The sequence below is a fragment of the Pelodiscus sinensis genome, chromosome 1 (assembly GCF_052426305.1).
Source record: "Pelodiscus sinensis isolate ZL-2025 chromosome 1, ASM5242630v1, whole genome shotgun sequence".
Lineage (NCBI taxonomy): Eukaryota > Metazoa > Chordata > Testudines > Trionychidae > Pelodiscus > Pelodiscus sinensis.
Genome location: NC_143052.1, coordinates 151,327,404 through 151,353,227, shown reverse-complemented (window position 1 = coordinate 151,353,227; position 25,824 = coordinate 151,327,404). Strand labels below are relative to the sequence as shown.

The window sequence follows — 25,824 nt, the reverse complement described above, 5'->3', positions numbered from 1 at the left end:
GACCTATTTGGGCACATGTGCTTCAGGCTGGAATATACGCAATAATTAGAAATTGGCCTGAGGAAAAACTGAACAGTGGGAACATTTGGATCTGGATCCAAACACAAGATCTCAGGCTCATCTCAACACAAAGTGGGAAAAGAGAAGTTAACCAAAGTCACTTGAATTTCAGGTGTGGATTCAGTGCGAGATTTTGGCAATAATTTTGGGAGGTGGGAAGGGGACACCTGGGATACAAAGCAAAAGGAGAAATCTTCATTTTTCTATTGCTCTGCTCTGCCCACCCTCAGCTTTTAATGTTTGTTGAGATGATGGAGAATGACCCGGCTAGAGAGGTACTTTGACATAAAGCATATACTGACCTGGAAAAGGGTTGGGGAGTGTGGGTAAAACTCGCTCTAAGGGGGGAAAAAAAACAATAAGCAACATGCAGGAGAAAAGGAAATGCCACTTTCCACACCCAGCAAGCGGCAGTTACAAACCTGACAGCTCCCCCATCCTGAAATTGAACCAACTAAGACGGTTTCACCTAAAGAGCATTATGCTACCAACACCTCACAGTACATGTCTCCATCGATTGGGATTGGGTGTTGAAGAGAAGCCATCTCAATGGCACACAGAAGTGAATGCTCAGTATCTATGCCACAGGAGGAGTAAAAGACCCGCAGTGAAGTTATTTGTAGTGGATGGGTGACATTGGCTTCTTCCTGCTTCCAAATGCCACTGAGTCACCAGACTACTCCCCACTTTAGCTGCATCTCCTGCTTGGACTTAGCCTTTGGCAGAGAAGTAAATTGTGTCGTTAGGCTCACCAGGTCATCTGCATGATTTATTGCTTCCACGAAACCTATTCTTTGCTGGATTTCTTAATGAACACACCCACAGGGATCTGAACGCACCATGCTGAAACCTAATCTGTGATGTACTCCTTAAATGCCCTCACTTCCCCAACATCTCCTTGTTTATACAGCCTGTTGAGTTGGGGGGGTTGAGTTGCAGATTTTTAAGATTCATCTTTGGTACATTGTTACATCATGGTTTTGCTACCGGTGGCACCAAACTTTGCACTTTGATAGCATTTTCCCTTCCAGGATCTCAAAGCACTTGAGACAGACTTTAAACTAAGAATCCAATACCCACTCTGAGGTGGCAGATTATCCCCACTTTACAGATTGGGCATGGCTGCATTGAGAGAGGAAATGACTTACCCATGGTCACACAGTGAATCAGTTGCATAGCACGGAACAGAACCGAACACTCATGGCTGCCAGCCCCGTGTTCAGATCAGTAAACCATTCTCCCTAGATTACACTTAATGAAATTTGTTCTTGCCGATTCAGTTGCTAGATGGTATGTGTCACCCAAACCGTGAATATGGGGACTGAACCAGCTAAAGGAGTTTTCAGTCCCCTCTGATGCCAGGCATGTCACTGGGGCATATGAGTGTGTGAAAATACCGTAGCTCCCGACAGAGTAAGGTAAGTGGCTCTGCTGAAAGACTTCCTCCCGGCAAAAAGCACCTCTAATCACTTTCCCTGTTGTCATTTGAGATGTGTTGTTCATGTTGATTCCAATCAGGTGTGCATACGCTGCAGGCACAGATGTCAGAAACCTTTTCCTTTAGAAGCCCCTCTAAGGTTGGCTGGGGAACCCCTTAGAGTAGCACCGTATGGTGCTCTATATACGACCCTGCCGACCTGACACCACCCACCCTCTTTGTTTCCTTCTGGCCAGCTACTCCAACAGAGGGGTAGGTTGATGGGTGCTGGAATGGATGTGAACAAAACACCCTGAAGAACAACTGTTATGAGAAGGCGTGTGACCATTTTTGCTACTTTTCAGTACTTGTTCACATTGATTCCAGTCAGGTAATTCCCAAGCTGCCCCCTGGTGGACTGCCCCGTCAAAAGCTGCATCCTCTCTGGTTTGTTGGTGGATGGTTAAATGAGCTGTAAAATTGTGCACTGAAGAGCAAGTTGCTGCGCTACAGATCTCCTGGGTCGGTGCCTGGGCCAGGAGAGTGGTCAAAGAGGCCTGCGATCACTAGGACCAGGATCTGGGCTAACTGTAACGGGTACGGATGCAGTCCATGATCCACAACAAGATGTTTTAGGATGAGACTGGTAGACCCTTTGTCTGGTCAGCTACAGCTACGAAGAGTTGGGTCGACTTCCTGAGTGGTTTTGTATATTTGATGTAGAATACTAGAACTCTTTGGACATCCAGAGAATGCAACCTCTGGTGCTGTGCATGTAGCATGTAGGTTTTGGAAGAATACCAGCCAAAAGATGTCTGGTCCTATGTGGAATTAGGACACTACTTTGGGCAGGAAGTCCAGGTGTAATCTGAGTTGTACTTAGTCTTTATGGAAGATAGTATGGGGGATACCAGCATTAGAGTTTTCAACTCGGACAGCCTCCTGACTAATGTAATAGCTACTAGGAAGGCCACCTTCCATGAGAGGTAAAGAAGGGATCATGTACCCAGGGGCTCAAAGGGCATCCCTGAGTCTGGAGAAGACTAGATTGAGATCCCAGTTAGGTAGGTATAGGTGATCATGAATGTGGGTACAGACTCTCTATACCTTTGAGGAAGTGCAATACCTGCAATTGGCAAATACAGAGCACCCAAACTCCCCTGGGTGGAAAGATGAGCTAGCCACAAGCTGCACTCTAATGGACAGCTCTGCCAGTCCTTGCTGCTATAAGTGGAGTGAGTATTTTATGATCAGTGGCATGGGCCCCTAGAGCAGAAATAGGCGGTGTTGCTCGCAACAGCATGAGAACTTCTTCCACTTCGCATAGTAAATGGCCCTGGTGGAATAATTCCTGCTGCCGAAAAGTTCCCCTCTCACAGGATGAGAGCATTGGTGCTCCCGTGGGTTTAACCATGAAGCCTCCAAGCCATGAGATGGGGGAACTGGAGGTCTGGGTGCAGGAGGTGTCCGTGGTCCTGAGTAATCAGGTCTGGGTGAAGCAGTAGTGCTGTTGATGTCTCCATTGACTGTTCCCACAGCATAGTGTGCCAATACTGGTGTGACCATGCTTGGGCCAGTAGGTTTACTCTTGCTTTGTCTCTGTGGATCTTGAGCAGGAGCTGGTGGAAAGTGGGATCGGATGAAAGGCAGTCGTTTGGTGATGCCTCCCATGGGAGCAGGAACGCATCTGAGATGGAGCCTGGGCTATGATTCTGAAAGGAACAGAATGCTTGGCACATCCAAGGGTGAAGATGCATGAATAGGAATTCCTATACTTTGGCAGGTACATAGTACTTCCACTCCACACCCCTGGCAGTAGGATGAATGGAGACCAGAGTCTGCCAAAGGGTGGTACTAGTCTTTTCAGTGGCCTTAATTAATGGAAGGGCGAGCCTGGATAGGCCCTCAGGGGTAAGTACATCCACCACTGGATTCTTTGTCTTCATTATCTCTTCCACCTTCAAGCCCATAAAATGGGCAATATGGTGGAGCAGGTCCTGGTGGGCCTTAGGGTCAATAGGTGGCAGCCTCGAGGCAGATGCTTCTGCCACGGGCTCATCTGGAGATGAGGTCAATGAGGCAAGTGGAGGAATTGGATCCTCATGTTCCTCTAGGCATTCTGGTTCCGATGTTGGTTCACCATCCTGTAGCAATCAGACCTGGCTTGGGCTACTAGTGGTATTGGATGGACCTCTGCTAGGGTCTAGACTGCAGGACTGGGGGTTGTAGTGGCAGTAGCGTCTACAGATCATTCTATAAGTATCAGCACTGGTGACCCTGGATGGGGACGTACTGAGATTACCAACCCAGATGCTGCAGATGGGACACCCTGGGCCTGATGGGGGCCCAGAAGGGTCACTATGCAGATGGTGGCCACTGAGGATGCCAGGCCTTTTGGGTTTTTCCCCTGTGTCTCTTGGACCTATGCCTACTATATCTAGAGTGATCTGACTCTGCTTCTGACAGTGAGGATCCGGAAAGTGAGGACCAGAGTGACACCAACAAACTCTGAGTTGGCAGGCAGTGCTGAGCAGAGGTGGCCAGGGATCGGTACTGGGATGAACATGCCGAAGACCAGTGCCAAGGAATGGTCTCCACAGCCCAGTATCGGATAGCAGTGCCGATCCTCCAAAGTAGACAAGAACCAGCACCGGCCTCTCTCTGTGCCACAGATGGTGAAGACCATCACTGAAGGCCTCTACTGGTGCCCCACAAGGCTGTGCCACAGATGGTGCCGGGGAGCGATGGGGTAATGGGCACTGGGAACGGCACCTGTCTGAGGATGATGAGTGCCACACGATCATGGGTTTGCCTCTTAACAGCACTACTATCAAAACACTAACTAAAATGAACACTTTGAAACTAAGGGTATACCTACACTACAGCATTATTTCGAAATATCTAATTTCGAAATAATGCGTCTATACACAAAATGCATTTCAAAATAGCTTTTTGCTATTTCAAAATAGCGTGTTCACACTGATTGGACACTGAATTGCATTGAAGGCCAGACAGAACTGGTTCTGGCAGGGCATCAGGTCAGAAGTTACCTTGTGGCCAGGGTGGCCAATAGGGCACCCTGGGAATGGCAGGAGGCCCACTATTTCGAAATAAGCATCTACAAAGCACTTATTTCAAAATAGCAATTTCAAAATTGGCCCTATTCCTCATGGAATGAGGTTTACGAAATTCAAAATAAGCCCTCCGTTATTCTGAATTAATTTTGAAATAGCAGTTGGCTTGTGTAGACACTAGGGGTGTGTCTAGACTACATGCCTCCTTCGAGCCAGATCGTTTCACGAGGCTTACCTGTGCCGATGAAGAAAGGCTTCTTTGTCGGCGCATCGCGTCCAGACTGCCCCGAGCTGCCGACAAACAGCTGATCGGCGGATCGGGGCAGCCATTTAAATTTAAATGAAGCCGCGATTATTTTAATCGCGGCTTCATTTCCCTCTTCCGATCTGGCTAATCTACATGCCTCCGTCGAAGGAGGCATGTAGTCTAGACACACCCTAGGAAAGTTATTTCAAAATAACTTTGCTGTGTAGACATACCCTAAGGGAGCACTGCCAACAAATGATGGTAAGGAGGGTTCTGGTCAGCAGGATCATATACACAGCACCATAAAGACACCACTTGAGGGAACTCCCCCTCCTATCCAAAGGAAGCTGCTATGGGAAATGTTTCGGACATCTGTGCTTGCTGTGTACACACACCTGATTGGAACTGAAGTGAATAAGCACTTTAAACAGCAGCAGCAGCAGCAGCTGCTCTGCTAGGTGAGCTAATAGACACCGTCTTGGTCTGACTGAGCCTATGGGAGCTGCACCAAGATCATCTCTGATGGAAGCTGTATTTGGCCGATTACACAGGTAGTTGGCCATTATTCACGTCTAGGCTGAGCTCCAGCTATTCAGAGACTGGTGCTCCTTTGAAAACACCCTGTGCTCATATAAACTGGTCTTTGAATAGCTGAAGGTTTTCAAAGTCAATGAAGATGTAGCAGATCAATTCCATAGCAGTGAAAATGGCAGCTCTCCTGCATTAACATCCCCAGCAGAAGAGTCTGAACCCACAGCAGGAACGGGGGAGATTGTCTCTTGCAAGGAAAATATGCAGCTAGGTTGGGTGTCTGTTTACATAGCAACAGGGGACTCTTGTTCTGGGAAAACAGGCTGTTGTGCTGACACGGTGTAGTTAGTTAAATAATAATACACAGCAGTTACTGTCCTCTCCAGTAAATGGCACAAGGCGGCACATTGCAAGCAGTTATAATGCAATAGCCTCATTATCACACTACTTCCTATTAAATGCCTAGATCTCCATTCCCCTGGCCTGCTGAGCCACAGCCTTTCTACTCCACCAAAGGTATAATAGCTGCTTCTCCACCCCACCCCATTATCCCAATAAGAACTCTATCTCATCTCATTATTCTCTGTTACTGCAGCTCCAGATAAAATGCAGGATTTCCAGGGAGGTTGTGGGGTGAAGTGCATGATATGAACTGTGCTATTCGGTGACAAGGATACAGCCCAGACTCTGTCCACTCAAAGATTGCAATTAAATATTAGAAATTAATGCGTGCATGAAACAATGGGTGGGCTAGCAGGTGAGAAAAGGGATGCACATATATGTGTGTGGATGTGAGTGTGTAAGAAACTGTGTATACAATTATAGAATCCTAGGGCTGGAAGAGATCTCAGGGGTCATCAAGTCCAGCCCCCTGCCCAAGGCAGGACCAATCCCAACTAAATCATCCCAGCCAGGGCTTTGTCAAGCCAAGACTTAAAAACCTCTAGGGATGGAGATTCCACCACCTCCCTAGGTAACCCATTCCAGTGCTTCACCACCCTCCTAGTGAAATAGTTTTTCCTAATATCCAGCCTAGACCTCCCCCACTGTAACTTGAGACCATTGCTCCTTGTTCTGCCATCTGCCACTACTGAGAACAGCCTCTCTCCATCCTCTTTAGAACCTCCCTTCCGCAAGTTGAAGGCTGCTATCAAATCCCCCATCACTTTTCTCTTCTGCTGACTAAATAAGCCCAAATCCCTCAGCCTCTCCTAGTAGGTCATGTGCGCCAGTCTCCTAATAATTTTGGTTGCCCTCTGCTGGACCCTCTCCAATGCGTCCACATCCTTTCTATGGTGGGGGGGGGGCCCAGAACTGGATGCAATACTCCAGATGTAGCCTCACTAATGGCGAATAAAGGGAAACAATCACTTCTCTAGATCTGCTGGCAATGCTCCTACTAATTCACCCTAAAATACCTTTAGCCTTCTTGGCGACAAGGGCACACTGTTGACTCATATACAGCTTCTCATCCACTGAAATCCCCAGGACCTTTTCTACCAAACTGCTGCTTAGTGTATGTTCATACATACACACTCACGCTGGCACTAATAATTACAAATTTGATAACATTCTCTGATTCTTCAAAAGAGCTGGCGGGAAATCTGTTTGCATGATTACCATGATGATAACATGTACCTGAAATATCTTGGGGGTTCTATGGTGGAGACCTGCCCTTCCATTGCTTCTAATTGGCATGGGCCTTGCCAGCTGCTGCTCCTTTGCCAGATCTACTCATTAAAAAAAGCAAACTGGAGAGGAGGCAGGATCACTGGGTACGTCTAAACTACATGCCTCCGTCGACGGAGGCATGTAGATTAGCCAGATCGGCAGAGGGAAATGAAGCCGCGATTAAAATAATTGCGGCTTCATTTAAATTTAAATGGCTGCCCCGCTCTGCCGATCAGCTGTTTGTCGGCAGATCGGGGCAGTCTGGACGCGACGCGCCGACAAAGAAGCCTTTCTTGATCGGCACAGGTAAACCTGGTTTCACGAGGCATACCTGTGCCGATCAAGAAAGGCTTCTTTGTCGGCGCGTCGCGTCCAGACTGCCCCGATCTGCCGACAAACAGCTGATCGGCAGAGCGGGGCAGCCATTTAAATTTAAATGAAGCCGCGATTATTTTAATCGCGGCTTCATTTCCCTCTGCCGATCTGGCTAATCTACATGCCTCCATTGACGGAGGCATGTAGTCTAGACACACCCACTGAGATGATTGTCTCACTGTAAATCAGACCATAAAATCAGCAGGAGTGCAAGGTGCAACCAGTGACTGGGAATTCCTGCTTTATCCCTCATCAGTGGATTAGATCCTCAGAAGGTGTGAATTATGATTTGTACCAGCAGAAGACCTGGCCCAGGGTGTGAGGGGACAACTTCCATTTTGTTTCTATAATTCATTGGAATGTATTTGAAAGAGTGATGTGCACGTGCATGTGTGTACACAAAACTGTGTGTGCATGTGCATGTTTACAATGGGTGGGTATACTTGTATGTGTGCTTATCTACCTCTTTATATGTTTGTGTGTGGATACATATCTGGTGTATGTGTGTAGCAAGGGCTTAGATATATTTATAGTCTTGCTCATACACTTACCAAAAGCAGCCTGTTAATTCAAGGGAATGAAAGGAATTTTTTTTCCTTCATAGAATATATAGGAAAAATGTTCCTAGCACTTCTGACACTGGTTCTCCATCACTGTGTTATGTAAGACACCACATGTCTATTTCTGATCTTTTTCTCAGAACTCTTTTCCATCCCAGATACACAGGGACACTATGGGTACGGCTAGACTGCGAGGATCTATCGGAAAAAGATAGATGTATCTTTTTCTGATACTTTTGTCAGAAGAGGCTTTTCCGAAATTTGGCTCATCTAGACTGGGCCAAATTTCAGAAATAACCCTCTTTTGAAAGCTCCCTTCTTCCTTGTGGAATGAGGAATACAGGGGCTTCTGAAAGAGTGCATTTTCTCTTCTGGAAAAAAAAGCGAAAGAGCAAACATGTTCCCTGGACGCAGCGGAGTTTTTTCGGGATACCAAGGGTATCCCAAAATCCCCCTGCAGTCTAGCCATATCCTATGTACCTTGTCCTTTTCTTGTAGTTCCTCACACTTTTTGCAGTAAACGCAGTCCGCTTTAGCATCCACCTGACTCTGCTTTATTTCTTGAAATAAATCCTTCTGTTTCTGGAGAACTCCAGGAGTAAGGGACATACATTTTTCTGCCTATAGCAGACAGTGATGCTTCCATATCCCTTGCACGAGGTCTCTCTCTCTTTCGCTTTTTTTAATGTAGTATCTCTCTTTACAGGGTCTAAATCTAAAGACCTGCGCTCTTTCTTACTTTTTTTTATGGTGCTTGGTATTTCCTGGAACACGCCCCTTTTTTCTCTCTCACTGGATCGTACTGTCAAATAATTTTGTGGGTTCCTTTTACCTCTTCAGTGACAGGCACATTTACATATATCTTACCACTACCCTATTGCACTATTTCTGTCTCACCAGCTGTCATTTTTCAAACACTATAGAACCTTCAGGCACCACTATTCCATCTGCCATCTCAGAAGGGGCACTGTCCTGGAGTGAGTTTATTCTCGATTAAAAATATAACATCTTTCTCTGCTGTTTCAATCAGTCTGCTTCCAGAGAAGAAAATCACTCAAAGGCTGTACCTTGCAAATCATTTATACTTGTTCATGCTTGGACATGGGGCTGAAAATGTTCAGTGGCTGCTATTTAGGTTACTATGCCATGGGTTAAGGTTTTTTGTTTTTGTTTTTAAGCTGGCTTGTGTTCTTTGTTTTTCTTATGACAGTCCCTCTGCCCAGAGCTCCTCCTCTCCCCCAACCCTCACTCTCCATCCCACCCCACATCCCCAGCCCCCTTCCCTGAGCCCTTCCTCAACCCCCCCCCACCCTGACTCCTGCACCTGCCACACTCCTGGCCTCCTACCCAGAGCCCCCCACATCTCCAAGTTCCTATCCTAACTCCTGGACTGTCAGCCACTGTCAGCCCCCTACCCTGAAGGACCTGGGCATTGCTGGATAAGTCTTGTGGTATATGATTAAAAAAGCAAAAGATGGCACAAGCTCAATTTATATCCTCTCTGCAGGTTATCTGTAATGATTTCCATGTTTTTCCTGATACAATGAATGACATCACTAACAAGCCTATTCAGAGAATGCAGCCCAGATTCTTCTAGTGACTGAGTGCCAGTGACTGTGACCTTTGGTAAGTCCCTTCCCCTCATTTTCCAATCTGCAAAATGGTGCTAATACTGCTCATCCATTTTCCATCAGCTTGTGAGGTTAAATATCCTCTGTCTGTGAATGCTTTGAGATCCTCAGAGGCAAGGAGTGACAGGCAGGCAAAGTATTTCTATTTTTCTATACAAGTTTTGATCTTACATTTCGTTTCAGTTAAGTATTATTGTTCATCTATATGTAACCTAGAGGCGCTGAGACCATTGAGAGTGAGAGTGAAGTCTGCTCTGCAGCCTCAGCTAAAGGCCAGGAGCTTTGTGGTTGAGAAACATGGCTTTAGCCCCAGGTTCAGTCCCACCTGCCGATGACTACAGCCTGTTGGCTTTACATGTAGAAGGGTTGCAACATGAGGGGAAAACTTATATTATCAAATTCACAATTTAGTCCGAAGGGCACATCTAAACTACATTCTCCTATCAAAAGAGACATGTAAATGAAGCAAATCGAAAGTACAAATGAAGTGCAGATTTAAATATCCCGTGCTTCATTTGCATAGTTGCATTCAAGCGCTTTTTCAAAAAAGAGTTTTTTAAAAGTGAAAGCGCAGTCTAGACGGGGTTCTTTTGAAAAAAAAAAAAAAAACCTTTTCCAAAAGAACGCATGCTCCTAATTTTTTCAGACACGAATATGCAAATGAAGTGCAGGTTATTTAAATCTGTACTTCATTTGCACTTTCAATTTGCTTCATTTACATTCCTCTTTCGACAGAGGAATGTAGTCTAGACATAGCCCGAATGATGAGTCCTACTTCTGGCATTTTTAGTAATAACAGTACTAAGAACAATTTTTGTAGAATTTGAGGTTCATGTTCCAGGTTATAGTCCTATGATTTTTATTTGAATCCACTGGCATTTCTCCAGGAGCAGGACAAAAAAGATCTTTGAAGTAGAAACTTACCTTGCTTGTGTGTGCAACAAGTTTTCATGTAGCCAAAGTCATATCAATCTCTTATTACCCTTGGAACTAGTGGCTTACATGACGCATTCCAAAGCATTCCATTGAAGTAATTTACAAAACTTCAAATTAAAATATTAAAAATCCAAAAGTCTGGTAAATGCAGAAATGTCAGCAAGCTCTTCCATCCCTGCTGCATCATTTTTTCCATTTAAAAAACTCTATTTTTTTTCTTATCTTTTGATCAGTCTGGCTCCAGAAAGCATAAACAAACCTATCAAAATGAGATTCTCGTATAGGCCTTATCTCCTGCTCTGCCTAGAGAGGTCATAGATATATATATTCTAATACAATCCTGTATTTCCAGAGAAAGGCAGGCTCATTTATTTCCATGTCTGTGACTCTCATTAGATCATTCTCTTACATTCTATTTGTTGTGATGATATCTGTATAAAGATGGACCAGAGATGCAGTATTTGCAGCAAGAACTAGATTTCAAATATTTCCAAGTTTGTCTGGGGTGGGGTGTTGAATTCAGATCCAAAAAGGCTTGATCCATTATAGACCATGGGGACCAGCTGTAAAGTTTGGATTCTGTAAACCCTTGAGGGATTGTGGGGTTTGGGTCCAAGCCCATCTCTAGTTCTGGTGCCCAAGTTTATGTCTGTTGAAGTCTCTAGAAATGCCTTTGCTGACTTCAAAGACAGCAGGATCAAAACCTGGGAGACTGAGTTCATAGTTATTGTAACCTGCTCTGTATTTCACTATATTCTAATCACTCCACCATTAGTGTAAGGCCTCCATTTCCCCACCTGTGGTTCTTGCAAAATGTAGAACATCTCTTTAAATAATCTTGGTCCCTTTCTCACATAGTTACTCTTGGCCATCTTGTATCACTTCCTTCTATTTTCAGACCTATTTCTCTTTTCTCTGGCTCTCCTGTCCCATCCCTGAGTTCACTGGTAATTTTTCTCCATCTCTTTCAACATTTCCATGGAGGCTGAAAAATGGCACTTTCATGCCCCAATATTCCATATCCCTATTAAAGGAGCTGTCACTCTGTTCACTGCTTAAAAATATGTATACTCTTGTTTTACCAGATTGCAGCAAAGGAAGTCATTCATAGCATAAAAGAGGCTTGAACATAACCCTTTCCTCTCGTGTGTTTGTGTTTGGCTGTGGCTACAAACATGGAAGTGTTTGTTACCTAATAATCTGCAGATACCAGTTATGTCACAACTGATGAATAGTTGCTTTCCTGACATTTTCATGCAGGGCTTATATGCCTGGTAATGTGATACATATTAATAAGTACTTATAAATGGAAATTTGCTATGAAGGATTGTGGGGTTCACTTAAATAATGTAACGGAGGGAGGGGGAAAGGATCCCCAAAGGGAGATTTTTTTAAACATCCGTCTTGGATTTTTCTGCTCCAGCAGCGTCTCTCTCTTCCTTGTGCAGTGAATTGGAATTTGGTGGGCTAATGTTATTTAAGTACCCGAATTCAGGGTCTTTCTTCTAAAGCAGTGTAAAGGTACAGTCTGACCTTTGTGAGAGCCACCTGGAGTCCCCCTGCCCACTTCCATACTTACTGTAAAGGTATAGGCTGGCATTTGTGACTCCCAGCTTGTTGGCAGCCACGCAGGTGTAGTTGCCATAGTGTTCTTCAGTGACATTGGCCACCATCAGGAGGGACTGGCTCCCCATGCTCTTGATCTCCAGGCCATTGGCGCTGTTTATCCTGAGAAGCAAAGAGAAGAGACGTGTAGTGCACTAAGAACAAGTAGCTCAGTGCCCATTATATGGAAGGAGAGGTGACAAGAGCAGGTGAGGAAAAAAGGAGAAAAAGCAAATTGAAGGTTAGTAAGTAAGTAGGTAGGTAGGTAGATATGGGTGGTAAAAGACAGCGGGATAAGAGAGAAGGGAATGAAGAAATGGGTTGGAGGAGCAGAATGTGAAAGTATGAAAGTAGTGGAAGAGCAAAGGCTGGGTGAAATTGACAGAAAGAAAAGAGGTGGATTAAAATGATAGTGTAAAATGGCAGCAGAGGAGAAGGAAACAAGAGATGCTACACCCATCTGACATCTTACAGTGCAATCACTGCATTTATTATGTGTTTCCCTGGGATAAAGGGTAGGGATACTGCCAATAATCAAAACCAAGTTCAACCAGGAGTTTATGGGATGGAGATAAAAGGTGTTTCTTAGAACATTAGCTACCATGTGCAAATGGACATGTTCTAAAATGGCAGTGTGGATAAGGCAACTGTACTTTAGCCTGTGCTACATGGTTGAATTGAAACCCTGCCGCATAAAACTCACTTTTTAACAAGTGTAAGGTGTGAATCCCATGGGAGAGGCAATATTAGGGTGTTATTCCCCTGCTTCACTTTCCCATGCTGACAGACAGCTGCAGTGGCTCAGGGTTGGGAAAGCTAGATCGAGCCAATTGACCATATTTGAATATGAATCCTGGTCATGGGTCATCAAAGAAGGTTGCACGTATGCTAAGAAGAAGGTCATACAGATGCAGAGAATGTTGCATATAAACAACCTTTTCCCTTAGAGTTCAGGGAAGCATGTTCTAGTTACCTTGATTGGAATTTGGCTGCAGCACTAGGACTAATACCATCTGCTCTTGTGCAAAGGTCATGAGATCTTTAATTAACATAAATGGTCAGTAGATCACCACAAAGACAATGTCTTAATCCCACACCATCATGCTGGTCCAGTATGGACTCAAAGGCAAGAGCACTATCCACTGAATCACCCCCAGTACTTCTTTCAGCATGCACAGTACATAAGCAGGGTTTTACTCAAGACCTGAGCAGGCCTGTCCTGCTCAGCTTGTATTAAGGAATAAGATAAGAGATTATCTTAACCTTATATAAGCTTGTGGATGATTTTGTATATGACATTAGAGGACCTAGGGGGAAATCTACTAAGCATTTGCAGGAGGCAGACTAAGGTAGAAGACAGACAATATGTTTACCTGGTGTCATCTCTGTACCACTCAAAATCAGGTGTGGGCATTGCTGATGCCTCACACTTGAGTAAGGCTTGTCGTCCTGTGGCAGCTTCATTGCTCTTCGATTCGGTGATAGTTGGAGGGTCTGCAGAAAAGGAACACATATTCATTTCATCATCTGTCAGGCAGAGAGAAGCAATAAATCTATTTTGGAGTTGAATGGGCACACAGAGACCTTTTGGGTGAGTAAAGAGACCTGCAGATAGCAGTTATGTCAAAACAGATGCACAGTTGCTTTCCTGACATTTTCTTGCTGGGCTTTCAGCATATTATAATGTGCCTGGTAATGCAATACATATTAATAAGTATTTATAAATGGAAACTTGTTATGAAAAGTTGTGGGGTTCACTTGAATAATTTACTGGGGTGGCGGAGGATCCATTAAGGGAGGGTTTTTTCCTAAACATCCTGCTTGGATTTTTCTGCTCCAGCAGCATATCTCTCTGCAACATACAGTGAAAAAAACCCACTTCCACTCCATTGGACACAGGGCACGAGATGAGTCATGAAATGAACAAATACCTTTCCATGGACCCGAAAGCCATACTACTAGGTTAGTTGCGGCTCTAAATGTTCAGTACTCTTGTTCTCTGCCAAAGAGCTGTATCCCTCCCTTTCAGCATTCTTCATATGAGCCATGCTCAACAGCTCTTCAAGAAAAACCATTTCAGGCATGTTGGCAGCTCATTCCTTTGCTTCTAATCCTGATTTGCCATGTTTCCAGCTAAGGAATAATGAGCCAAGTAGTCCTGGTCACTGAACAAAGGGTAGTCTCCTCACTAAGACACAATCATGAGAAAAGATGTGGGGACCTGAGTGTATCCTGAAGAGGTCCTTAGATTAGACCTGATTCGATTATACTGTACAAGCAATTGCCCTGTATTTGTTAAATGCGCATATAGAGAATTCAGATGAGTGGGTTCTTTTCTGGCTTCTGCTCCCAGCTATTCCCTTCTCTGTGCCTCAATTTCCATATCTGTAAAACGGAGATAATTATAACGAACCTCTTCAGAGGGGGTATCATTATGTGAGATATAATTCATTCATATCTACAAAGTGCTTTGAGATCTGCAGATGGAAAGGGTTAGTGAAAAGCAAAGTCAAGGCTTAATGCACTTTACGGACTATGTGTACACCTAGGTGTTGCACAAAAATGAATGTTATGGCTCAGCGGCACCAGAACTGTAAGCTCATTGTGGGACCAATGGCCAAGAGAAAAAAGAGCAGCAAGTTTAGAAAACAGCTACAAGAGGGATACTAGGGGACTGTTAAATAGCGTTCTGTAATGTACTGAACTTTCTGGGCACCAATGAGTGAACAATGCTGTCCTTCAGTGACTGAGTTCACAGAGAGACTATAGGCTTCACTGCTAGTACCAGCTCTCTTTTAGCTCATGTGAAAGAGGGCAATGTTTCTGCAGTTTAGGAACAAGGATTCTTATCCTGACTCTCCAGATGTTTGTGTATGATTTCTAGACTATATTATGACTATCTGTACTCCACAGCACATGGATTTGCCATAGCTCCTCCTATGGCTAAGAAAGATATCCTTCCTCCAGCATAGAATTAGAACACTAGAACTGGAAGGGACCTCGAGAGGTCATCAAGTCCAGTCCCCTGCCCTCACGGCAGGACCAAGCACCATCTAGACCATCCCTCATAGATGTCTATCTAACCTGCTCTTAAATATCTCCAGTGATGGAGATTCCACAACCCCCCTCGGCAATTTATTCCACCCTGAAAGTTAGGATGTTTTTCCTAATGTCCAACCTAAACCTCCCTTGCTGCAATTTAAGCCCATCACTTCTTGTTCTATCTTCAGAGGTTAAGGAGGACAATTTGCTCCCTCCTCCTTTTTTCACCCTTTTAGATACTTGAACAGTGCTATCATGTCTCTTCTCAGTCTTCTCCTTTCTAAACTAAATAAGCCCAATTCTTTCAGTTTTCTCTCATAGCTCATGTTCTCTAGACCTTTAATCATTTTTGTTGCTGCTCTCTGGACCTTCTCCAATTTCTCCACATCTTTCTTGAAATGTGGTGCCCAGAACTGTACACAGTACTCCAATTGAGGCCTTATCAGCACAGAGTAGAGCATGATGCAGATTGAACCCTTAGGTGGAAAGTATAGACAACTCAGCAGATCCTAGTTGCTCTCCTGAACTGAGGACAGAAGACCGGCCTGCCAGTACTTCAGACTTAGATCACTAGGTACTATTACTGCAAGTAGCATTTGCCTTAAAATAAAACCTTTACAAGAAATATAACCCCCAAGAACAAAATTCTTATCAGCCTGTACTACAACTCTCTCCCTGGTATTGAAGGCAGCTATTGAACATTGTACTCATCCCATTCAACTTCTAAGAGTTTCAAAAGCAAGTCTTTCTATCTTCAAGGAGTTTCGGGGGGTAGCCAAGTTAGTCTGTACAGGATAAACTTAAAAAAAACAACAAATGGTCTGGTAGCACTTTATAGACTAACAAAAATGTAGATAGTATCATGAGCTTTCATGAACACGGCCCACTTTTTCAGATGACCGCAGTTTTCCAGTCATCTGAAGACTCCGGTCATCTGAAGAAGTGGGTTGTGCCCACGAAAGCTCATGATACTATCTACATGTTTTGTTAGTCTATAAAGTGCTACCCGACCATTTGTTGTTTTTTAAGTTTATCTTCAAGGAGTCCAGCACTGTCATGTATGTGAGCACAGTATTCTGTGTGCAAAATAAATAGTAGATCCATAACATGGATTGGGAAAGAGAATTTTATCCTGAATAATACTGACTAGGAATTGCCAATTGGTTCAGGTAAATTCATGACGGGCTTGTGTGACAAAAGCAGAATGCACATCTAACCTTCCCATAAGTCTGAGGGGCTACGTCTAGACTGGCAAGTTTTTCCACAAAAGCATCTGCTTTTGTGCAAAAACTTGCCAGCTGTCTACACTGGCCGCTTGATTTTGTGCAAAAGCACTGACGTTCTACTGTCCAAAATCAGTGCTTCTTGCGCAAATGCTTTGACGTTCCCATTCGGGCAAAAGCCCTTTTCCAGAAATGTTTTTGCGCAAGAGGGCCAGTGTAGACAGCTAAAAACTGTTTTGCACAAAAAAGCCCCGATGGTGAAAATGGCGATCGGCGCTTTCTTGTGCAAAACCGTGTCTAGATTGGCACGGACGCTTTTCCGCAAAAAGTGCTTTTGCGGAAAAGTGTCCGTGACAATCTAGATGCTCTTTTCCGCAAATGCTTTTAACGGAAAAACTTTTCCGTTAAAAGCATTTGCGGAAAATCATGCCAGTCTAGACGTAGCAAGGGTGTTTACACCCTGGGCTTTCGTTTGGCTCCCCCTCACCCATGGGGTCAGCTGTACCGGATTTGGATTCAAAGTTAGGAGGCAGTTAGATCTGAAGATTTTGATTCAAGCCCATCCTTATATCAAATAAGAACTGACCTGAAACGTCAATCCAAAAGAGGAAACAAATAAGAGAATGTTTTGAGGTTCAAAGAATGTTTTTCCTTTTGGTGATGGCTTGAATTGCCCTTGCTCCCTGCTATTTCAGGTTCTGTAGGGGCAAAGGACAGTTAGCAGCTTGTGAGGAGGCTTCTTCCCATGGTTTTTCCAACCTCAGATGAAATAAACATTTCTGCAATAATCTCTCTTCTGGGGGGGTTTCTGGCGTGACCCAAGAGTTGTGGATAAGCATCTCTGCTTTTGAATTATTATCCAAATAATCCCGGTGAGCTTTTGGAGGTTTGGCCATCATTTAAGAGCAGATTCTCATGAGAAACCTCCCTCTAAAACTGACAGCTGCCTTGATGTTGTGTGAAAATGAATAAGGAGCAAAGTCAGACTGCTTCTGTTTATGGTAATATTATGGAGCCCCGAAGCTTTGATATGGGGAAAAATCTGCAACCCCTGCTGCTTTGATCTCTCACACAATGGAAGCGTAAATGTTTTCTGCATGTATGGAGAGTGAGTCTTTAGGTGGTAATCTCATTAGGACTGATGCTATTTAATAGAAAAGGGCACCACATTTTAGAAACCAGAAGTGGAGATGGCAAGCACAGGACAATAACAAAAGATAAGAACACATAATGTCACATGCATTTGCCTGCAGATATGGGCACGGAGAGAAAGCGATTATTAAATATCACATATACTTATGCCTTTCCAATGCTTCATCCCTGCCTTTTCCCCACCCCCACTTCGTGCCTTACCCATCCTGTTCAGGCAACACCCTTAGTCCTTTCCTACTACTCTCTGTTTATGCAGGCTGTAGTGAATCAGCGAGGCTGCTTCCTGGATGGCTTGGGAAAGTTCATTTTTCCAGAATATTAAGGAATATTAAGCCTATATGGGCTGAAGGGAGCTCACCAGCCAGGTGTGAGAGGCATGTATGGAATGCAAGTACTTTCCCCTCACTCCCTTAGTGTCCAGGGAACGGGATGAAAGGCAAGCTGCGTCCTGGAGTGCAGGGATGGTGCCCCCTCCCCCTGCACGTGCCCAAAATGGCGCCTTTGCTTGTTATGGGAATGCAGTGACACCACCTTCCCATGAGGCCACTGATGATCTACTGTGGTCAATGCAGTGCAAGTGTAGACACTGAATGACTGATGAGGACTGTACCAGTCCTCCAGCAGCAGTCCCACAATGCCCAACACTAACTGCTCTGGTTTCAGTTGTGAACTCCAGGAGCTATAGAGATAGGCAGCCACTCCTTTCTTTAGAATCTTTTCATATTTTTGAAATGCTTTTTCCTGAGGAACCAGTCTAACAGCTCTCCCTTGATATGCACAACCACCCACTTTGATTTTCAGGAAGTCTTGGAACACTGGAGAAGTTCCAGAAGACTATATGAAAGCTAATGTTGTGCAGTCTTTAAAAAGAGTAAACTAGATGACCTGGGTAATTATAGACTTGTCAGCCTGGCATTGATTCCAGGCAAGACAATGGAGTGATTGATATGGAACTTGATTAATAAAGAACTTAAAGGAGGGTAATGTAATTAATGCAAATCAACAACAGGTCAATGGATAAAGTTTGCAGTTGACAAAAAAAGGAGGAGTGCTAAATAATAAAGAAAACAAAGCTACTTATTCAGAGTGATCTGGATTGCTTAGTAAAATGTATTTATGCAAAAAAAAAGGTACTTTAATACAGCTAATGTATAAGTTCATCTCTTGGAACAAAGAATGTAGGCCACAGGTATAAGATGAGAGACTCTGTCCTGGGAGGCCATGAATCTGAAAACGATTTGGGGACAATGGTGGCTGAACAAGAGTTCCCAGTATGACCCTGTGACTGAAAAAGTGAATGTGATCCTTGGATGCATAAACAAGGGAATCTTGAGTAGGAACAGAGTGTCTAAATTACCATTTATAAGTACCTACATGGGGAACAAATATTTAATAATGGGACCTTTAATCTAGCAGAGAAGGGTATAAACATGATCCGGTGGCTGGAAGCTGAAGCTAGAATGGACCGAACTCAGACTGAAATAAGGTGTGCATTTGTAATGGTGAGCATAATTATCCACAGAAACAATTTACCAAGAATTATCACAGCCTATGTTTAAATTAAGGCTCTTCGGATTATTCTGAGGAAGTTCTATGGCTTGTATTACGCAGCAGGACAGACTAGATGATCACAATGGTCCTTCTGGCTGTAGAACCTATGCAGCTACAAGCACCACATGCACTTCTACTGGGAGTATATGGGAAGTACTAGATTATTGGGGCTGAGGGAAAAAAGGCTGTCTAGGTACAACTACAGATCAATTGTAGAAACATGGACATCTATGAGCAGTTTGCACAGGGGATCCAGCGAAAGGGATCTGGCAGGGACCAGTAGCAATGTCATGTGAAAGCAAAGGAATGGTTTCAAAGGATAGCAGTGTTAGTTTGTAACTTTAAAAACAATGCACGTCCTGTGTCACCAAAGGGTACGTCTACACGGCGGGCTAAAATCAAATTAAGCTATGCAACTTCATCTACGTTAACTGCATAGCTGAAGTTGAAGTCGTTTTTTCATGCTGTCTATACAGCAGGATGTCAAAGGAAGAAATAACAGGATTGCTGTGTAGACGCAATAACGTGAGTTATTTTGAAATAAGTGTGTAGAGTAGACATAGTCATAGAGACGAACACATTCTCTCTCTCTCTCATATATCATGAGCTTTCATGGGCAAAACCCACCTCTTCAGATGAGCTGGGGAAGAATAACAAAAATAAAGGAACTGTGGCAGGCATACCAGAAGGCTAGAGTGCAACAAATTATTTGGTGCTAAGCCACAAACCTCTTACTTTATAATGAGCTGAATGCCATACTTGGCAGAGATCCCACCAGAGCCTGACACACAGATCTCTGCTGTGAACAGGAAGAGACTGGGGAGAACTTGTGACTGGGAATTCCAGCTATGCTGGGAGCCAGGGTCTATTTGGGTATGTTTACACAGCAGGACTAAAGTTGAATTAAGATACGCAACTTCAGCTACGTCAAGTGAGTCGCTGAAGTCGAAATAACTAAGCATGGCTTTTGGCGCTGTCTACACAGCAGGAAGTTGTAGGAAGAACACTCTTCGTTTGACTTCCCTTATTCCTCATGAAATGAGGGTTACAGGAGTCGGAGTAAGAAGTCCTCCAGCTCGACATTACTTCGAAATAATGGCTTGTAGTATAGCCGTGCACTTTGCTATTTCACAATAACGTAGGTTAATAGGAAAAACGCTGCTGTGTAGATATACCCTTTGAGACTCTACTGCCACCTACTCTGTTCTGGTAGCTGATGCTTGGTGAACTTGACACAAAGTAAGAAACTAAACCTGGAGTAAATGTGTGAATGCATTTTCCATTGCAGTGTTTAAATGGACAGATGGTGCCTGATCCCATCATAGTAGGACACAGATAGCAACTTTTCATTCATTTACTTGTACTAGAAGAGGTAGGGGTTGTATCCCTGACCACATTTGATTATAGCCATTGATGGCCCTGTCCGCCATGAACTTATTTAATTGTTTTTTGAAGCGAAGTATACTTTTGGCTTTCACAGACTCTGGCAACTAACATCACAGGTTGACTCTTTGCCTATTAATTTCATTAGGTAACTGGTAGTACTTGTATTATGAAAAGGGGGAATGCTTTCTTGTTACTTTCTCCACACCATTCATGATTTTATAGACCTTTATCATGTCCCCCCTTATTTATCTCTTTTCTAAGCTGAACAGTCCTAGTATTTTTAATCGCTCCTCACATGGAAGCTGTTCCACATCCCTCATCGCTTTTGTTGCCCTTTTCTTTACTTTTTCTTTATAATATATCATTTTGAGATGGGGCAATCAGAACTGCATGCACTATTCAAGGTTTGGGCATACCATGGAGTTATATAGTGACATTATGGTATTTTCTAATTATCTAACCCTTTCCTAATGGTTCCAAACATTCTCAGAGGGGTAGCCATGTTGGTCTATAACTTTAAAGCATCAACAAATAGTCCTGTAGCAATTTAGAGACTAACATATATATATATATATATATATAAATAAAATTAGCTTTCATGGGCCAACCCCATTTCCTCACTCATCTGAGGAGGTGGATTTTGCCCACAAAACTCATGATACAACATATATGTTTTTGTTAGTCTCTAAGGTGCTACAGGACTACTCATGGTTCCTAATATTGTTAGCTCTTTTTGACTGCCACTGCATATTGAGCAGATTTTTCAGAGAACTAGCCACAATGACTCCAAGATCTTTCTTGAGTGGTAACAGCTAATTTAGCCCACATCATTTTGTATGTATAGTTGGCATTATGTTTTCCATTGAGCATTATTTGCGTTTATGAGCACTGAGTTTCATCTGCCATTTTGTTGCCCAGTCACCCAGTTTTGTGAAATCCCTTTGTAACTCTTTGCAGTCAGTTTTGATCTTAGCTATGTTTAGTAATTTTGTGTTATCTGCAATCTTTGCCACTTTACTGTTTACCTCCTTTTCCAAATAATGCATGAATATGTTGAATAGCAGTAGTCCTAATAGATAGCCTTGGGGGAGTTTACTATTTACCTGTCTACATTATGAAAAATTACCCATTTATTCCTATCCATTGTTTCCATTCTTTTACCAATTTCTTATCCATGAAAAAAACCTTCCCTCTTATCTCATGCCAGGGCCAGAGGGGTTAGCTCTCAACCAGGGGCAGACCTAGACCACTGCCCCTATTTTGATTCTGCACTAGGCACAGGAATGCGGCCGTCTAGGGCAGGATAGCTGCCAGCCTGGCCACCAAAGGCCACATGCGAACCCAGGAGCAGGTTTGCATGAAAATCAAGTTGGTCCAGTGAGACCCCCGACCCTGAGCCCTGAGCTTAGAACATAAGAACGGCCGTACTGGATCAGACCAAAGGTCCATCTAGCCAAGTAGCCTGTCTGCCAACAGCGGCCAACACCAGGTACCCCGGAGGGGATGGACCGAAGACAATGACCAAGCGATTTGTCTCGTGCCATCCATCTCCAGCCTTCCACAAACAGAGGCCAGGGACACCGTTCCTACCCCCTGGCTAATACCACTCCATGAACCCAACCTCCATGAATTTATCTAACTTCTCTTTAAACTCTGTTATAGTTCTAGCCTTCACAGCCTCCTGTGGCAAGGAGTTCCACATGTTTCCTTTGCAAAGAAATAGAGCCCTGGCCATGAAGATGCCAGGATTTTCTCCTTTTCCTGCCATCACTATAGTATGGAAGCTCACCCCTGTCTGTTTCTAATGTACTCACAGTTCACAGTGACCCGGACTTGCTTGATGTCTGCCGAGGAAACCTCGTTGGCGGCTTTGCACTCGTACTTGCCCGATTGCTCTCGAGTGATCCCTAGGATTTCCAGGTACTCTTCCTCGCCTTCAAATTCTCTGCCTAGGAGGAGAAAAGGACACAGCAGGCTCTTGTTAGGTGGTGTGCATTGAATGGCCCTCTCTTTGGTTGTTACATGTGAATGATCATGGCACAAGTATTCATGACACCATGGCAGGTGGGAGCTACTTTGAGGCTATGCCAGCAAGAACAGCAGCATAGATTCTGGAGAACCAAAAGGAGGTTCTGGCCCAAACTGAGTCTTGTGGCCAGAATCCATTACATTCATGGAAGCAAAATCACCAACTTGCAGAGACAGAATTGGGTTAACAATTTATTTCACTACCAGGACTGGTCAGATTGATTATAATTGGCTTTGTGGTAGTTATGACCACCATACACTGGGACATATTTTACCTGTGGTGGTGGTGTTTTCGGTCTCTGAAAATGCAAACTTCCAACCCAAACTGACATTGACAAGACAAAGTGTCCTGGAAACACCTCCACATTGAGAAGTATGGACTGTTGGAAAGTAAAATTGATCCCCAGGGACCAATACTCACTGCAAACCCTAGCACTCCTGTGTATATATTATCTGACTTCTTTTTAACTATGTTCAAAAAACTGCTTTCAAACCTGAGTTAGAGAGGGAGCATGGAGTTAGAACTGGGGACTGGGAGTCAGGATATCTGAGCTCTGTCTGTGGCCCTGCCATTGTGGTCACTGTGTGACCTTGAGTGAGTCAGTTCACTACTCCATTCCTCAGTTTCTCCAGTTGTAAACTGTGGCTAATACCTCCTCCCCCAAAAAAGGGTTGTGAGGTGAACTCCTAGAAAGAACATTGAGAGCCTTGCCTGAAAGGTGCAATAGAAGTGTTAGGTATTAGGATTGGCATAGTTACACCATCTCTCTGTAAATCAATCCGGGCCTCTCCCTAGAAGGATTATTCACACCGTTGGGTAGAACCATGGTGGGAGCATGTTTTCTATCTTAACAGGGTGCTAACCCTGCTTTGGAGCATGGCTGTAGTAGTCTTTGCAAAGTGGGTAGCACAGGCAAACTAACCCAAGGCAACCTCCCCATATCTAATCTCGCTTCTAAATCTTATGGGTGAGATTTTCAGACGAGCTCAGTGCCCAGAAGACGTTGTTATCAACGAGGGATGCGACCTTTTGAATATCTGGCCTTTTCATTGAAGTGTCTGAAATGGATGTGAGGTCTTTTCAGAGCCTGACACCATCTGTCAGCGGGCAGCTCTTTTAAACATCCGTGCCTGACTTCCTAGGTGTGTTTCAAATACGGTCTGTGTGGACTGGTCATTAGTCCCTGGCTCACAAAGTCTTGCATGGCAGGAGTAGCCTCATGCTCAGGGGCTCTAGTTCCAGTGATATTCCCTAGAGTGGCAGAACCATCCCAATGGACAGGCATATGTTTCCCATGACACATTAGCCAAAGTGACGTAGCCTGATCAGATTAGCCATGCATGTTGGAGGGTGAGTACAGGGCACCAGCCAGATTGTTTGTTTTATATCAAGGATACAGCTTTGGGGACCCATACATCTCTGCTCAGGCCTCTGTCCCTTGCACTACCACTCTTATTACTTGGTTTTCCTGCAGCCATCAGAATCCCCCAATGGGTAAAATAGTCCCCAGACATGGCAACTCAGTATTAAAAGAGGCACTGCCACTCCACATATGATGAAGGGACTCTTTGAAAGCAGGTAAGTTTTCTTCTTTTATTGAGAGACAGAAGACCCAAAACCTAGATCCAAATGCTTCCAGGTTTCTGATAAATTCGAACTTAACCACTGTGTCCTAAACCATTATCTGCTCTGGTGTAGGTCTGCATTTCATTTTCAGGACTTACTAGCATGGATGCAGAAAGGGCTAGCGCTTGCAAGATGCCCTGCTTTTTTGCAGGGCAGTGTACACCATTAGGTAAAGAGGGAATGCAATCCACCCTACCGCACTGCAGGAGTCATTGGGACTCTGCTCATCATCAGGCCCACTGATGGCAGGGTGGGGAAGAGGCAGTTGTCCAAGGCTCAGGGCTGCTGCTGTGGCTTCTGAGGACTTGCAGAGGGGCACCGAATGCTGGCTGTTGCAACCCTGCTCCCTCTACCTGAGGCCCCACCCCTTCCAACACCCAGCACCACCGCCCCCATCTTACCTCAGGGCCCAGCAAGTCTGTCAGCCCCCCTGCTCACCATTCCCAACAGTGCACAGGTGAAGAAGTTAGGAATAGCATTCCAGTGGCAAGGCCCTGCGGGTGGAATTTTCACAAGTGGTCGCCATTGACCTAAGTCTGCTCTCATTGACCTGAATGGGAACTTTACCTCTGCCTTCAATCGCAGCAGTGTTAGGCCAATGCTAAAGGGTGTCTGAAAATCCCATCTAGAATCAAAATGCACTTCATTTATCACAGTGCTGGCAGGTCCCGACTATTAGGTGCTGAGCAGGAACATTAATCTGCTACCCCAGCAAATCTTAATAAACCAATAATTAAAAAATAATTTGCCAGGGCACAGTTGCTTTGCTGTCATCTTGTTGGCTTAATGGGCTGGGCCCATTTTTTATCCAAGGTGCTGGAGGGGATGCTGAGGAGGTGCTTATCAAAGGCTGCCACCAAACCAAAGGGATGGTTGTGGGGATGTTTTCCTAGCCTCTGAAAGATGCTGCCTTTTTGGGTGCTGCTAAACCTACCTGCTGGTCACCACATAGATGTGGGGCTCTGAAAAATATTCTGAAAGAAAATATTTTGCTAGGTTTCCCAAAGAATGAAACGGTTCCTCACAATTTTTCTCTCTGTAACACACACACACACATCCAGAAGGAACAATGAGCCATCACACACACGCGCACACACACACACACACACACCCAGAAGGAACAAAGAGCCATCACACACACACACACACACACACACACACACACACACACACACACACACACACACACACACACATCCAGAAGGAACAAAGAGCCATCAACAAGCTCAGGAGAGCTTTCAGGAACAACACATAATCCTTTCCAGCAAAGTGGAGATGAAAATCTACCTGGCCCTTCATTCTGTCTTCCTATAGCACACACATGTCTGGGGGATGGGTTTCACACACTCCTTGGGGGGAATATTTTATGGGCACTCCTTGCTAAGTTTTGCCAGTTCTATCAGTGCCTTCTCCCTCTCTGTCAGTTTCATCTATGAGTGGCCATGTTTTCTTCCTTAAACTTAATTACTCTGAACGGCGTAAACTGAAATGCCTACCAGGGCAGAACCTTTTTAAAAAGAGCATTTCTGTAAAGTGCCATGTCATATCACTGGAATGAGAGATAGCAAGACACAGCCCAGCACCATAAGAGGATGTCAGGTTCTGGTCTCTTGCACACAGCGACCTTGGCTGCCTGACAGGGAGAAGCCATCCTCTTAATTCCAACCTATCAAAGTTGTTGGAGAGTCTCTCTCCGAGGCAGAAGCAA

General features: G+C 44.3%; 1 protein-coding gene across 10 annotated transcripts in view; it reads right to left on the bottom strand.

The window, feature by feature from the left end:
- LSAMP (limbic system associated membrane protein) overlaps positions 1-25,824 on the bottom strand; it is a 1,541,410-nt gene that overhangs the window by 100,899 nt on the left and 1,414,687 nt on the right. For 7 of the 10 annotated variants that reach the window (XM_075906364.2, XM_075906354.2, XM_075906357.2 and 4 more), the window contains 3 exons: positions 22,276-22,410; positions 13,481-13,601; positions 12,082-12,230 (listed from right to left, as the gene is read on the bottom strand). In XM_075906364.2, the coding sequence (XP_075762479.2) occupies positions 12,082-12,230; positions 13,481-13,601; positions 22,276-22,410 (405 nt within the window). Of the gene's footprint in view, positions 1-362; positions 399-12,081; positions 12,231-13,480; positions 13,602-22,275; positions 22,411-25,824 lie in introns of all 10 variants that reach the window. The other 3 variants (XM_075906335.2, XM_075906328.2, XM_075906381.2) reach the window with 1 other exon arrangement.